We start from the raw sequence: 12,409 nt of genomic DNA, 5'->3' as shown, positions 1-12,409 counted from the left end.
TGTCACCAGTTTTTCCAGCTACCTAAAGATTGTTTTTGACAAGACATTCGTGTTTAGACATTGCTAATACTTCATCCAGCCAACACTTTACATAATGAGTCAGTTAACTGGAGTTGCAGGCAACTTGTTGCAGCGTCCCAGCTCAAGCGGGTTTAACTTTATGGCAGAGATCAGGAGGCGAGCACAGTTTTGCTAGTAGATATAGGACTGAAGCTTTAGAGAGGTTTTTTGCAATATAGGATTTCTGGCGAGTCACAAAAACTCTTTAGAGGAGAGACTCAACATAGAGACGTCAGTCAGTACCACAGTGACATTGATATCAATAATATGCTGTTTATATAAAAACACTGGTGTTGGGAAATGTGTGTGTGTGTGTGTGTGTGTGTGTGTGTGTGTGAGGGTTTTGGGGGGAACAAAGGGAGTCCAAACTTCTGCTTTTGATTTCCTTGCTCCTGATAACATTTCATCTCCAGCGGGAAAACAGTTGATCCGGCCTTCCGGAGTTTTATTTATTGGAAGCCTTCGGGCGGCGACAGCGTTAGGACGGCTCTGCTGTGGCCGACACGCAGACTATAAATGAATCAGCAGATCGCCTTCAAATACAACTGTGAGCTCTGGGTCGCATCGCAAGCCTGTCTCAAGTCCATATTCACACTATCTTCCTTGCTTTGTTTTTAAAGATGAAAGTTACAGCTAAAAACAAACCAGACAAAAGTATAAACTGGTGTAAAACAATGAGAGAACTTTATGGGTAAAAACTGTGAGCAGAGGTACAAAGTGCATCGAGCTACATCAACTGTGAGCAGGTAAAAATAAAATATTTCTGCTGTGTGGATTTATAAAAATGTCATTAAGCTACAATAACAAAGCAAATCCTAGAAACTGAGAGTCTATATGTGACATCAGAGAGAATAGGAAGCTTTTTTTCTCACTAAAAAAGTTCTGACATTACTGTGTAAACACGAACATACTGAACTCAAATGCTTTGTCTATTGTTACGTCATGCAAAAACATTCATACAGTCACATATATACAGAAAAATTATACCAATACACTTTAAATAATGTGACAAAACCTCTATTTGTATTTACAATAAATATGTTGATCACACGACATCCTTTAAAATCTCTTCACATTATGACCCCTTTTCCAACATGTTCCAAAGATCGTAAAAATTCATATTGTTTTAAGCAAAAGGTTTGTTTAAGAAGAATGGATGCCCAGAGTGCAACATGTATGGTGTAAGACTGTACTGTAATACTAACCATGTAGTTCCTGGGAATTTGATATGAAGGAAGAACTAAGGTGAGCACACGTCATCTATCTGCTTGGGATTGAGGAAAGTCACCATCTCCCGGATGCCGTCCTCACAGATCGTGGTCTGAGAAGCTTGGCTCAGATTTCCCCCCTCCTCTTTGAATTTTCTCCACGTATCTGAAAAAACAAACAAACTTAATATTAAGCTGTCACCAAAATTAAAGTGGTCATATTAAATGGAGGTTTCCATGGAGAGGCATCATGACACTAACCTTCATCAAGTGTTGTGAGTAATGTGTAATTCTCTGGATGGTCCACAATATCTTTTCTTTGAACGTCACCAATATCCATTAATTGAAGAGCACCTGCATAAATAAAGAACTCAGGTTAGAGTCATACATTTGTACATTAATATTGTTTATTAGTCATACAGGAAAAAAATGCCTCTTTGCTTTCTTGCTAACGTTTAGAGGTGTCATATAGACACGCTTGCATGTTAGCTTTAAGCTCACATCGTGCTCATCCCCCAACACTCAGAGTTATTTCTGTGACAACTTTGCCAGTAGGTTGACTAATTGACCTCTTGTTATAATACAAAATGTGTAGAAGTGTAAAAGTGATGGATTTATAGGTGGTAATGTGCAATGCTATATCGAAGCTAGCTGTTTGCATTTGCGTTCTGTCTTTATGCTAGCCATGCTAACTGGCTGCTGGCTGTAGCTTCATATCAAATAGACAAACATGGATCTTTTAATTTAACTCCCAACAAAAAATATTTCCTTTAATGTCGTTCCTGTCTCTAGTTACGATACCTTCTACAGTGTTCCAGACTTGCACTTCCACCTCAGCTGTACTCTGTCGTTCAACAACAATGATCCTCACAGTGTTGGGTGAGTCAACTATCAAAGACGATTCTACTTTATACACCAGGAGGTTGTTTTTATATCCCAGGTAACACTGCGTCTGGTTACTCTCAGCTTTACTCTCTGGAGAGATGAAACAGAGAGACGTTGTGTGGATGATGTTTACAGGCAATCACCATCATGTCATAATAAACAGTTCAGTGTGTTATGAGCCATGCTTGACTACCTGGACATGTCTTGCAGCACTTTCCTGCTGATTTCATAGGATGTTGGCATGGATACTGGCTGGGACACGTGATGCGTTTGCAGTCCTGGAGGCCATCGGTACAAGAGCACAGGATGCATTCCAGGACCTTCCCCAAAACTGGGTGCCACATGTCTCCATGAGAGTACGTCTTGCCGTTGTATAAACAAGCTGTGAGAAATGGAAAACATCTGAGCGATGCGCTACATATGGGAACCATTCTAAAAGTTGTGAGGAACGTGTCTATAAAATTAAATACCTGTACGGGATCTTTCTGTTTTGACAAAGTCTCACCTCTTTGGTGTTTCCTCTGCAACAGAATCTTCACTGTCGTCTCTGAAGCCCCTTTGAGGTTGAGTTTACTGAGGCTCAGGCCTCTGGGAGAAGTCCTGACCCTGGATGGAGTGGCACGGTCAGACCGCGCCCTGGTCTGCTCTCCTGAACACTGGTCCACTGAATGCCTCTTTGTAAATACAGACATAAAACACATTTATCTTTCATCTATTGTTTTACTTTCTTTTCTGAAGGAGCATCGAATTTAGCCCTAAATCATAAAGTTTTTAGGCTTGCTCTGAATCACTGCCCACATTTAGATATTTGTAGCACTCTAAAACACTGTGCTTCTGTCTTATTATCAGGCTAAAGGGTAGGTCGATCTTTAATGACGGATGTTTCACAGAATAATGTGATGCAAATGATAAATCTGTCCTGTGATCCTTAATGAAAATAATAGATTTTCTGTCTTCTTGCACCGGGAGGTCAGAGGTCACTGTCAGCTACAGAGCAGCTCCCTGAAGCCTGTAATGACCTGAGTGTCACGTTCAAGGACTCTTCATCAGAGCCGACACTGGTCTGTGAGACCCAAGTTTTGCAATTAAAGTGCAGCAGCTCAAATGATAACCTCGCCCTGCTATCTTCTGCTACATTAAAATATATTTTTTAAGACTTTCAAATGAAACCAGCGTGTAAGATATTTATCTATTTCATTATAAATCAGAGAGAACGTACAACGCCTCTGTTCAGCTGCTGGTTTCCATCCTCCGTTGATGAGGATCCACTGGTGCCGTGATCTACAGAGAAAGAGAAGAAGAAGAGAAAAGATCAAATATTGACTTTTATAGATTTGTTGTAGATGTTTTGTCTTATCTTGTGCATTACAGAATAAAGATATGCATGACATTGAAGCATATTGCAGGTTGATAAAGTAAAGTAATTTTTAACTACCTTTACACACCAAACAGCAGGTATCTGGGACTGACACTGGCGAGGAGCAGGTGATTGGTTGGCATGTTTTCAGAGCGCAGAAGATGTTTCCATTCTGAGAAAAGAAAGGGAGGAAAAATGTGTTAAAATGTGCTACTGAAGACTTTAGTGCTCCAAGGCTCCAGCAGGCCTCTCTAGACCTGTTCACATATTTCTATAGAGGTGCACTTATAACGCTCTGAATATTAGAAACCAAGTCCGAACAAAATAATCACAGTGTCTTATGAGATCGAATGTTCTTGAAAATACAAATCTCATGGTCTTTTTCCACTCATAGAAACACTAAGTGGTGATTGAGCTGCTGTCCTGATAATCGAAAGCTATTAAGTGTTTTGCACAAAGGAGACTTAAACCGGCAACTCTACAAATAAACAGACGACCAGCTCTTAAACGTGAGCAGCCTCAGGACATCTCAATGCCTGTTTTAAAAACTCTTGATTGCAGCGTAATGCATAAAAAAAAGTGCAGTAAATCATGATCCCACTGCCTTCTTTGATATAATCATCTTAGTAAACAGAGCTGTGAGCATGTTACACTGATATCAAAGCCTGGGCAGACAATGCAGTGAGAACGTTACCATTAACTAAAAATGTAATGTAATATGCAATAAACAAACATGATTTTCACTGCTCTAAAACAAGTACTGGGATTAATTTCATGAAGTGTACGCTGCGCGATGTCACCTTGGAAACATTTGCTAACGAACACCAATTAACAACTCATAAAATTAACTTCTTACATCTTGTTGTCTTTTAAACTCTGGGCTGATTTCAATTTGGCCTTCACTTGTTCTCCTTTCCACAATCTGCCTTTTGTTTTGTAAAATCAATCTGAGACCCATTCTCTAGTGCTGATCACAACTGAGCAATGCCAACAGTCAAACCAATGCAAGATGTTTTTGCACCAGCTGCAATATGAACAGACAGTAGTAATGGAAAGATGTGCTTCCAGTTTCACTGTCCAGCATTAGCAGGTAAAGGTGGTGAGATACTCTTTAAAAACATGCAACATATTACCTTTGTTACTTGTGTACAAGCTCAACAATTTTTTGATTATTAGAAGTTTTTTTTATTACTGTTAGAAATATCTCTATCCTAGTCTGACTAAAAAGTGATGTAGTAAATTCGATGTAACTTACAGAGCATGTGCACATGACACACTGATTGCTTTGCCTGGATGGGAAGAGGTCATGTTTGGTGAAGGACTCTCCTGGCTGATAAATCGTCTCGTTATACCTGCAGGACTTCACAGAGGCCCTCAGCCCTGCAGGGATCCTGGGCTCATCTGAGGAGGACCACACAGGACATAAAGTCACAACGGGCAGCATTTCTCTCTGAAACTCAGCGCTGAGAGGGTGTTTTTTTTATAGGACTGTGTACCTGTGCATCTTGGACAACACTGCTGAGGCTCAGCTACTGGGTTTTCACACGGCAGAGCAGGACACTTGATGGTGTTACATTTCACATGGCCTGTCTAAGAGAGAGCAGAACCACCTTCACATCCAAAGCACTATTTCTGTAACTAAGAGCTCAAGTTGACCAGTTTTAGTGTAATAATCCTTTAATACTTTGTTGAAGTGATAACGTTGGTTAACTCACCTCTGTGCAGACGCAGCGCATGCAGAACATAATTCCAAATGGCTCCAGATATGGATGCCAGCTGTCTCCCGGGCTGTATATCTTGTCTTTAAAAGTACAAACCAGCCCGGACCCTGTGTGTCAAAAAAGTGAGGAGGATGAGCTACTGAGGGGCGCATATGACGCAGATTAAGCAAACGTGAAAAACACATATTTTAATACAACCCAAGGCCTAGCACTTAACATTTTGTCATCAGCTCAAGCTAATGCAAACTACAGGGACAAAAATAGCACACTAATAATGTCTCTGATCTTATTTAAGCCCGTAAAAACTAGAGACAAAAGTCATGATTTAATACTTTTAGCTTCTGTTACAGAGGTAAATAAAGTTTACCACAAAACACCAAAGTTAAGTTCAGAGTACCAGATGAAATTGAACTTAAAATATCAGCTGGCTAACTCCGACAAAACTTTCCTTCTTTTCATCAAACTTTCATGCCTTCCCTTATTCCAAGCCCCTCATGTTTGATCAGGACAGAATAAGCATCAGCAGGGTGAGCTCTTACCTTTCCGGGGTTTTAGCTCCGCATCTGCAAACCAAATGATGACAAAGAACAAAAACATGGACTTCATGTTTTACATGTGCGTGACTGAGTCTGCAACGCGCAATAAAAATGTGTTTCTGCGAGACAGAAACTGCAGGACAGTGTGAAACAAGGATAAAAAAAAAAAAGCCTACATTTTTTCTTGGGTGATGTCTGGCGCCTCTGTCAGGACACGAAGGGTAGTGCAGGCTCACAGACGAGGATGGCAGCGGAGTGAACACATGATCCTAAAATAGATTATTAGATATGGCCTGACTAAACAAGAGAGGTGGAGGAAGTACTGCCATCTGTTACTACGAGTAGGAATTTCACACTACAAAAATACTTGATAGAAAGTCCTACATTCAAAATTATAACTACACAGAAGTCCAGAAGATTTTAGAGTTACTACCTTTATATGTGTATTTGTGTTGCCTGTCCATAAAGGTGGGTTTTAATGTGTATATTGCACTTTTCTAAACCATAACAATGCATCATATTTTATAAGCACTTTACCGTCTCTATTAGAGAAATATAGTTTAATAAACAGGACTGTATTTACGGCAGAAACGTAGTGTATGAGCAGATTTGATGTAAATTGGTTTGTGTTATGGACTGAATGTAATTGGCGGGTCAGCCTATATAGCCGTGGAACCTTTGTGTCTCGTCAGGTGTTTCCAACCGGAACAGGAGAAACAGTTTTTGACCGCTGTGCTGCATCACGTTATGCTCCGTGCTGATGTGTCGTGTGAAAATGTGTAATTTAGTGAATGAAATGTGAAATAAATGGACTTATGTGCATCGTAACTAAGAAGCAAGTGGACGTTCATTCATCCGTCATGGTAAAGAGAAAGCGCCTCAGTGGCTTAAAGCATTGGCTTAGCCTCTACACGTAGCGAGGTCTAATGAAATGTAGCCTAAAATGATAGTACTCAACTGAAGTACTTGGCTGCATTGCACCACTGAAATGAAAGCATATATTTTTGTCCCCTCATCAGAAAACATTACTTGTCAGATATGTATACAAACAAGGATTTGGATTGATATATGACTTAATGAAAATGTACAGTAAGTTCAACTCTATGCCTCATTTAGAGGCAGTATTTTGTGATGTATGGAATTAAATAGGATTGTAGGGTGTTTTGAGTCATGTCAAGTTTCTTGCCCCCTAACGCAACACAACCGGTCTTAAACCAGTTATAACCAGTTTAAAACCAATTTTACAACTAAACAAAATTAAATGCAAAGACTGGGTTGTTCGGAAATTAGGGTTTTATTTAGACAGATCTCCTTTTATGAACACACATTGGGGATAAAACAGTGCAACCATGTTAAAATAGACACCAAGATGCCTAGATACTTACTGAAGATATGACAAACAAAAGGGAGGTCACAAATGTCCCTACCATGAGTCTGCATCTGCTCCCTACCATGATGCCAATTAAGCCAGCAAATGGCTTCATAATAATAATAATAACACATTTAGTTTGGAGTAACACTTGACACACAGTCAAACAATCATTCCTAGAACCCACATAACAGGATTTTCCTCTTGCAAAGGAGGAAGTGGCATGCTCCCAGCTTTATAAAATCCTGAAACAAGTGGAGACTTCAAAATCAACACATTAAACCAAAAGCTGGTCAATAGACGGCATTCCTGATCCCTTTTAAAAAACACGGCATCTGACATGTGGGACTTTCAGCCCTGCTTGTGCCTAAAATCTTGCATCCAAAATGAATCCAAAGCTCAAGATGGCTAATATTTGAATTACTAAAACGTCACCAAGAACTATAAATCTGCATCAAACTGCCAAAAATGTCCTTTAAAAATTTGAAGTTTTTCCTACTGTCTAATCATGTGTGTGAGAGGCTTAATATTTGACTGAACATCATGAGAAATTGTTACACATGTATAATGATCCACCTCAGGGATCAGACACACCTGAGCATCCTCCACTGAACATGATCTCAACACAGCTTAAGTCAGAGGAGCATTCATACTAAATTCAACGTTTGTCTTATAAGTTATACTTTTAAATGTATGAAGTATAGGGTATTGCATTATTAGGATGACTTAAGACAATTCACACAGACATACTTATGCACCCACACACACTCACACGCACAACAGTAGACCGAGAGATAAAAAGGAGGAGACTCAGGAGCTGCTGTGTGCTCCTGTGTCGTCCTCCTGCTTCTGCCGTTTCTTCGCTCTGATTTCATTCATGGCTTCCTCTATGGAGCGGGTGTCCCTCTTGTTTGCCACCGGCACTGCGGGAGAGAAATACAAACAAAATAAGTGAATAAAGTGAGCGCATTATGGAGGCAAAGCAACCTTTCTACAAGCAAGGTCAATGCAACAGCATATACTCACCGCAGCCATAGGCACTGTTGGCCTCTAGTGTGTGCGCTGCATCTTTTGCAGCCGAGGTGCCGATCAGGTGACTGTACTTGTCTCTGTAGTTGGAGTTGGGGCATGCCTCGGACTTCTTTGTCTGACTGGATGCTGTTTCTTCCAATGCAGCCTGTTCCTGTAGTGAAGAGGAAAGAAAAAGTCACTGACTGTGATGGAAATTCAAGAAAAATACACTCCTAACAAAGGGGTAGATCTCATCAAGCTTAGGACATACTTTGCTATTTAAATTAAAAAGTAACATTAAGATATTGCTGCTTCTCATCAACATCTATCAAAGAAAGTAGGTCAAGAAGGTCAAGACAAAATCCTGAACACTCATCAAAATCGTCCTCCCTGAGTGCTGGTTTAGTTTAGAGTTTAAACCGCGTGCCATATACAGAGGCTACCGTCCTCGATGCAGCAGCCCCAGGTTCCACTCCCACCCTCGGCCCTTTGCCGCCTGTGATCCCCACTCTCTCTTCCCCTGTTTCTAACACTGTCCCCTGTGCTGTCTATAAATAAAGGCATAAAAGGCACAAAAAATGGCCTCCCTGTCTGAGTGTTGAGTGTCATTTCTGTTTCTTTCAACTCTTAGACATCGCATTTATTTTGAAATCTAAAGAAATGTATATAAAAAATATGTCTGAATATTAAGCTGTTATAAATAGATTGGATATTTAAAAGCACACACATCATGACGGGGATTTAAGTAGGCCAATCTCCACTACAGCTTAAAATACACTCTTTATGCATGTTTAATGGTTTATTAAATAGTTTCTTCTTTCTGTGTATATAACAGATAAAGACTCAGATAAATGATCTAATAAAGTTATGTCAGAGGACTTAGCTTTCTCTCACTCTCTCTCTCTCTCTTTGCATGTTTAATTTGTGCAGCTACAGCTAATATGTTAACATGAAGGCATTCAAAAAAGGACTATGAAACGTTAAAACTACTCAGCTCAACTACCTCAAAAATAGCTGGCAGAATTGCAAACTCAACATGGCGAAAACAGATGGTAGGCTCTAATTTGAATGTGTTTTAAATGTGTTTCAAATAAAAATAAATGTAAAGTAGCCCTCAGATTAAAGAGATGCATGCCTGAACAAGGCTTCTTACTTTTAGTCTGCGCCGTTGCTCTGCCAGCTTGGGATCCCACTCCTCTCCTTTGCGGTAAGCTTCCAGCTCTTCATCTGACGGGGCAAACTCCTGCCAGGGCACAAGTTTGACATTAATGACATTTCTTTTCATCATTCTTATATCCAACACTTGTATGAATTGGTAAACGTTACACATTCAGACCTTCTTGAAAAGCATGACATAACGGCTTTCCTCGTCCTCCCCGAAAGAGAAAGAAGTCAGACCAGCCACCTCTGCGACATCATGCCTATGAGAGAGGCGGAAAGGGAAGGCAAACATGAGCAAATGGCAAAATATGTCATGTTTATTGCCTAAAGGGGCTTAGCTTAACTACTTGATGCCTACTTACAGTATGCTCCTTTCAATCTTCCCCATAGGATTATATTTTCGTTTCTGTTGGGCGCTGTCTTGAATAAAATCTGACACCTCTTTCTCCATCTAGAAGAGAGAGGCAGGGAGACACAGTGATGAAGTCATGCAAACAGTGTTATATTAAAATATACGTTTTTGCAATGAGGTCATAAAGGTGGTTGTTACTTTTGTTACTTACTTTTACTAGGTGGAACTCAGTAATAAACATGTAAGTGAATTTATACACATCCACCCATGTGAACTTGAACATTATAAACCTTTTTTAATGTCGAACTTATGCCAGAACAGTTTGATTGGATTGCATCAGGTTATGCAGATGTACATAATAAAGTGAACCTTGAGTGTATATTCAATGTGTATTAAATGTGACATTTAAGCTTTCACCTTTTTCCTGAACTCGGCTTTCTTTCGTTTCTCAAGTTCCTCCATCTTCTTGAGTCGTGCTGCTTGCTCTTAAAAGGACAAAAGTTATAGTTCATGGGGTTTGCTTTTGTCTTTTTACATCGTAAACAAAGATACTTAAAGTCTTACAGCTACAACTGCTTCAAAGGGTTTTGTAAACCGAAGGCACGAAAAAAGGCTAATCAAGAGACAGACTTCCTGTAATGCCAAAACCACATTTCCAGATCATTCAGGGCTGGGGAACAGGGCCACATTAATCCTATTATTTGTTGCATGTGTTCACAGGCAAACAGCCTCTCATGTTTTATAGGTGGGCATACTCATAACAGTTAACAACACTGTTTTGCGGTTCTGTCTTCACAACAATTGTAAAGTGGAGGGAGTTGTTTATTTGTGGCAATACTCCACCGAGCTTCGCCAGAACAATTTTACTTATGAGGTACTTTCAGGTTACATCTAAAAACAGGGAATATTACATATTCCAATTTTTAATAAAAGAACCTAATGGAAAATATGCTGCTGTTCTAAAGACTGAAAGTCTTGAAGGAAGCATTCAGTAACCTATAAATGCAAAAAGGGGTTCATCACTAAAGTATGTCATCTGTAATCTAGAAATAAATAAAGCTATAAATTATGACCAGATTATATTAATATTATTCACTTTGATACTGTGAATAACTAAAATAGCCATTGTTTGAGCTTATATCAAAGACAATTGTTTCTGGAAGTCTAAGCTGTGGATTCATTGGCAGAGAGAACAGGGAGCCACATCTTATATATATAAAAAAAGAAAAAGGAATTGATAACTTAAAGGCTGAGTACTATCATTGTCAGAAGTAACATCCCAGACACGCCAGACGCAGGTATCAACGTGCTGGTTGTTCACAGGGGGTTAAGCAGGTTTATGTTAAAGTAAATGCAGCGCCAATTGTAAGTGATTCTGTTTCATCACGGTCTCAGTCTAAATTCATTCACACAAATCCGATACCAAGATTAAGTCAGCACATTATCGCCATTTTGACGAGCAATATTCAACAGATTGCTTCATTTGGATTGCTTGAACAAGAATCGTTGCCCACATCTGTAGACCAGTAACTGCGGTGTTTTGCGGGACATGAGGGTCTGCATGTTTCGTAGAGGCGGTGCAAAACGCGGGCCAACAGAGCTTAACGCTGCATGAAAGCTCCATTGGCCAATGGCAGCACCTGAAATACTCCTTCGCCTGTCCTTTAAATTCTTACGTACTAGTCTATTAAATCCATTTCCACAGTTTCAAAGGGACACTAAATAGGTCGTTATTTACACAACTCATTATGTACCTCGAGCCTTTCGTCGGCTTTCCTGGTCGCCGACGGTTGGAGGCTTTTCCATCGAGTTTAAGATTGAACCCAGGAGGTCCGCCATCTTGAAATGAAAGGGCAGCTAGATCAGTCTGTTGTTGTTGTCTGCAGCTGTACGGGCTGCGCATGCGCAGATGACCAGATGTTTTCTTCGCTGTTTTGATAAACCGGCGATTAAAACCTCTATCGCCACCTTGTGCGCGAGAAACTTGTACTACTACCCTGTATTATCTACAGTAGGTCTATTTTAGTCTAAAAAATAAAGAATTAATAAAAAAAATAATTAAAAAACGTTCTTATTTATTTATTTTTGCTCCTCTTCTTTAGAAGAACGCTTTTAATTTTGGCGAGTTGTTAGAAGACCTGTGTCTTGTTTTGCAGCTGCTATGCTGCTTTTCCAGGACCAATGGTGGCAAAAATATTAGACTTGAAAAAAGTCTTTAAACTGATAAATCTCAGATTGTGTCAGGATTTGTTTCTGTATGTAAGAGAACAAAGCAAACATCTCTCTATAAGCACTAGGGGGCATGCTATACAAGTATATGTGTCCCTGCCCTGTGTTGTTATTGTTTGGTTAACAATCCCCCATCTGTGTCACAGGAGCAGCATGTTTTGTGCCGTTTGATTGTAGTTTCACAGCATCAGCAATAACACATGAACTACTGCCATATTCAGATGTTGGCAGTGCAGTGATAGAACACAGGGCAGCCCTGAAAACACAGCAGGACAGATAGAATTATACTGCGTACTGTATTTAAAACAAACAGAGAAGTTAGTACTTCATCTGTTCTTTAACACTTTTGAAGGGGTTTTTTGTTTTGAAGGAGTCCTTTTGTGGTCTATGTTTACGTCTGTGTCCAACCATAGGGGTGTATGTAAGTAAACCTGTCCCTTTATTATTTAGATTCCTGTGTTGGTTTACTGTGTAGACCTTTTGCTATATCTCTAGAGCAGGTTTATTGTTAATAAAGTAT

The 12,409-nt window shown here is 39.8% G+C and overlaps 2 protein-coding genes across 2 annotated transcripts; both read right to left on the bottom strand.

The window, feature by feature from the left end:
• Positions 1–722: 722 nt before the first annotated feature.
• On the bottom strand, positions 723–5,861 carry chrdl2 (chordin-like 2). The gene is made up of 11 exons (XM_069673668.1): positions 5,771–5,861; positions 5,226–5,338; positions 5,007–5,100; positions 4,766–4,911; positions 3,589–3,682; positions 3,373–3,434; positions 2,659–2,827; positions 2,347–2,535; positions 2,070–2,243; positions 1,530–1,622; positions 723–1,434 (listed from the first exon to the last, which is right to left on the bottom strand). Exons 1-11 carry the CDS (start codon positions 5,835–5,837, stop codon positions 1,301–1,303), a joined length of 1,335 nt encoding a protein of 444 aa, XP_069529769.1. The 5' UTR covers positions 5,838–5,861; the 3' UTR covers positions 723–1,300.
• A 1,181-nt stretch (positions 5,862–7,042) lies between these two features.
• On the bottom strand, positions 7,043–11,520 carry spag7 (sperm associated antigen 7). The gene is made up of 7 exons (XM_069673607.1): positions 11,415–11,520; positions 10,078–10,145; positions 9,671–9,759; positions 9,484–9,568; positions 9,301–9,390; positions 8,163–8,319; positions 7,043–8,059 (listed from the first exon to the last, which is right to left on the bottom strand). The coding sequence occupies exons 1-7, from the start codon at positions 11,497–11,499 to the stop codon at positions 7,947–7,949; spliced, it is 687 nt and encodes a 228-aa protein (XP_069529708.1). The 5' UTR covers positions 11,500–11,520; the 3' UTR covers positions 7,043–7,946.
• Between the last annotated feature and the right edge of the window lie 889 nt (positions 11,521–12,409).

Source organism: Semicossyphus pulcher, unplaced genomic scaffold, assembly GCF_022749685.1.
Source record: "Semicossyphus pulcher isolate SPU_LCO1_2020_fin unplaced genomic scaffold, fSemPul1.0.p SCAF_10, whole genome shotgun sequence".
Lineage (NCBI taxonomy): Eukaryota > Metazoa > Chordata > Actinopteri > Labriformes > Labridae > Semicossyphus > Semicossyphus pulcher.
Note: the sequence above shows the minus strand (reverse complement) of the source record. Positions and strands in the feature narration are given on the sequence as shown.

What these genes read in the sequence shown, in the direction of transcription:
- chrdl2 (XM_069673668.1), bottom strand. Translation starts at nt 5,837, where the DNA reads ATGAAGTCCATGTTTTTGTTCTTTGTCATCATTTGGTTTGCAGATGCG. An exon ending in GTGCTGCAAGACATGTCCAG is followed by an intron (nt 2,244 to 2,346) that starts GTAGTCAAGCAT and finishes TCATCTCTCCAG; the next exon opens with AGAGTAAAGCTGAGAGTAAC. An exon ending in ACTCACAACACTTGATGAAG is followed by an intron (nt 1,435 to 1,529) that starts GTTAGTGTCATG and finishes TTGTTTTTTCAG; the next exon opens with ATACGTGGAGAAAATTCAAA.
- spag7 (XM_069673607.1), bottom strand. Translation starts at nt 11,499, where the DNA reads ATGGCGGACCTCCTGGGTTCAATCTTAAACTCGATGGAAAAGCCTCCA. An exon ending in AAGATTGAAAGGAGCATACT is followed by an intron (nt 9,569 to 9,670) that starts GTAAGTAGGCAT and finishes CCTCTCTCATAG; the next exon opens with GCATGATGTCGCAGAGGTGG. An exon ending in CAACAGTGCCTATGGCTGCG is followed by an intron (nt 8,060 to 8,162) that starts GTGAGTATATGC and finishes TCTCTCCCGCAG; the next exon opens with TGCCGGTGGCAAACAAGAGG.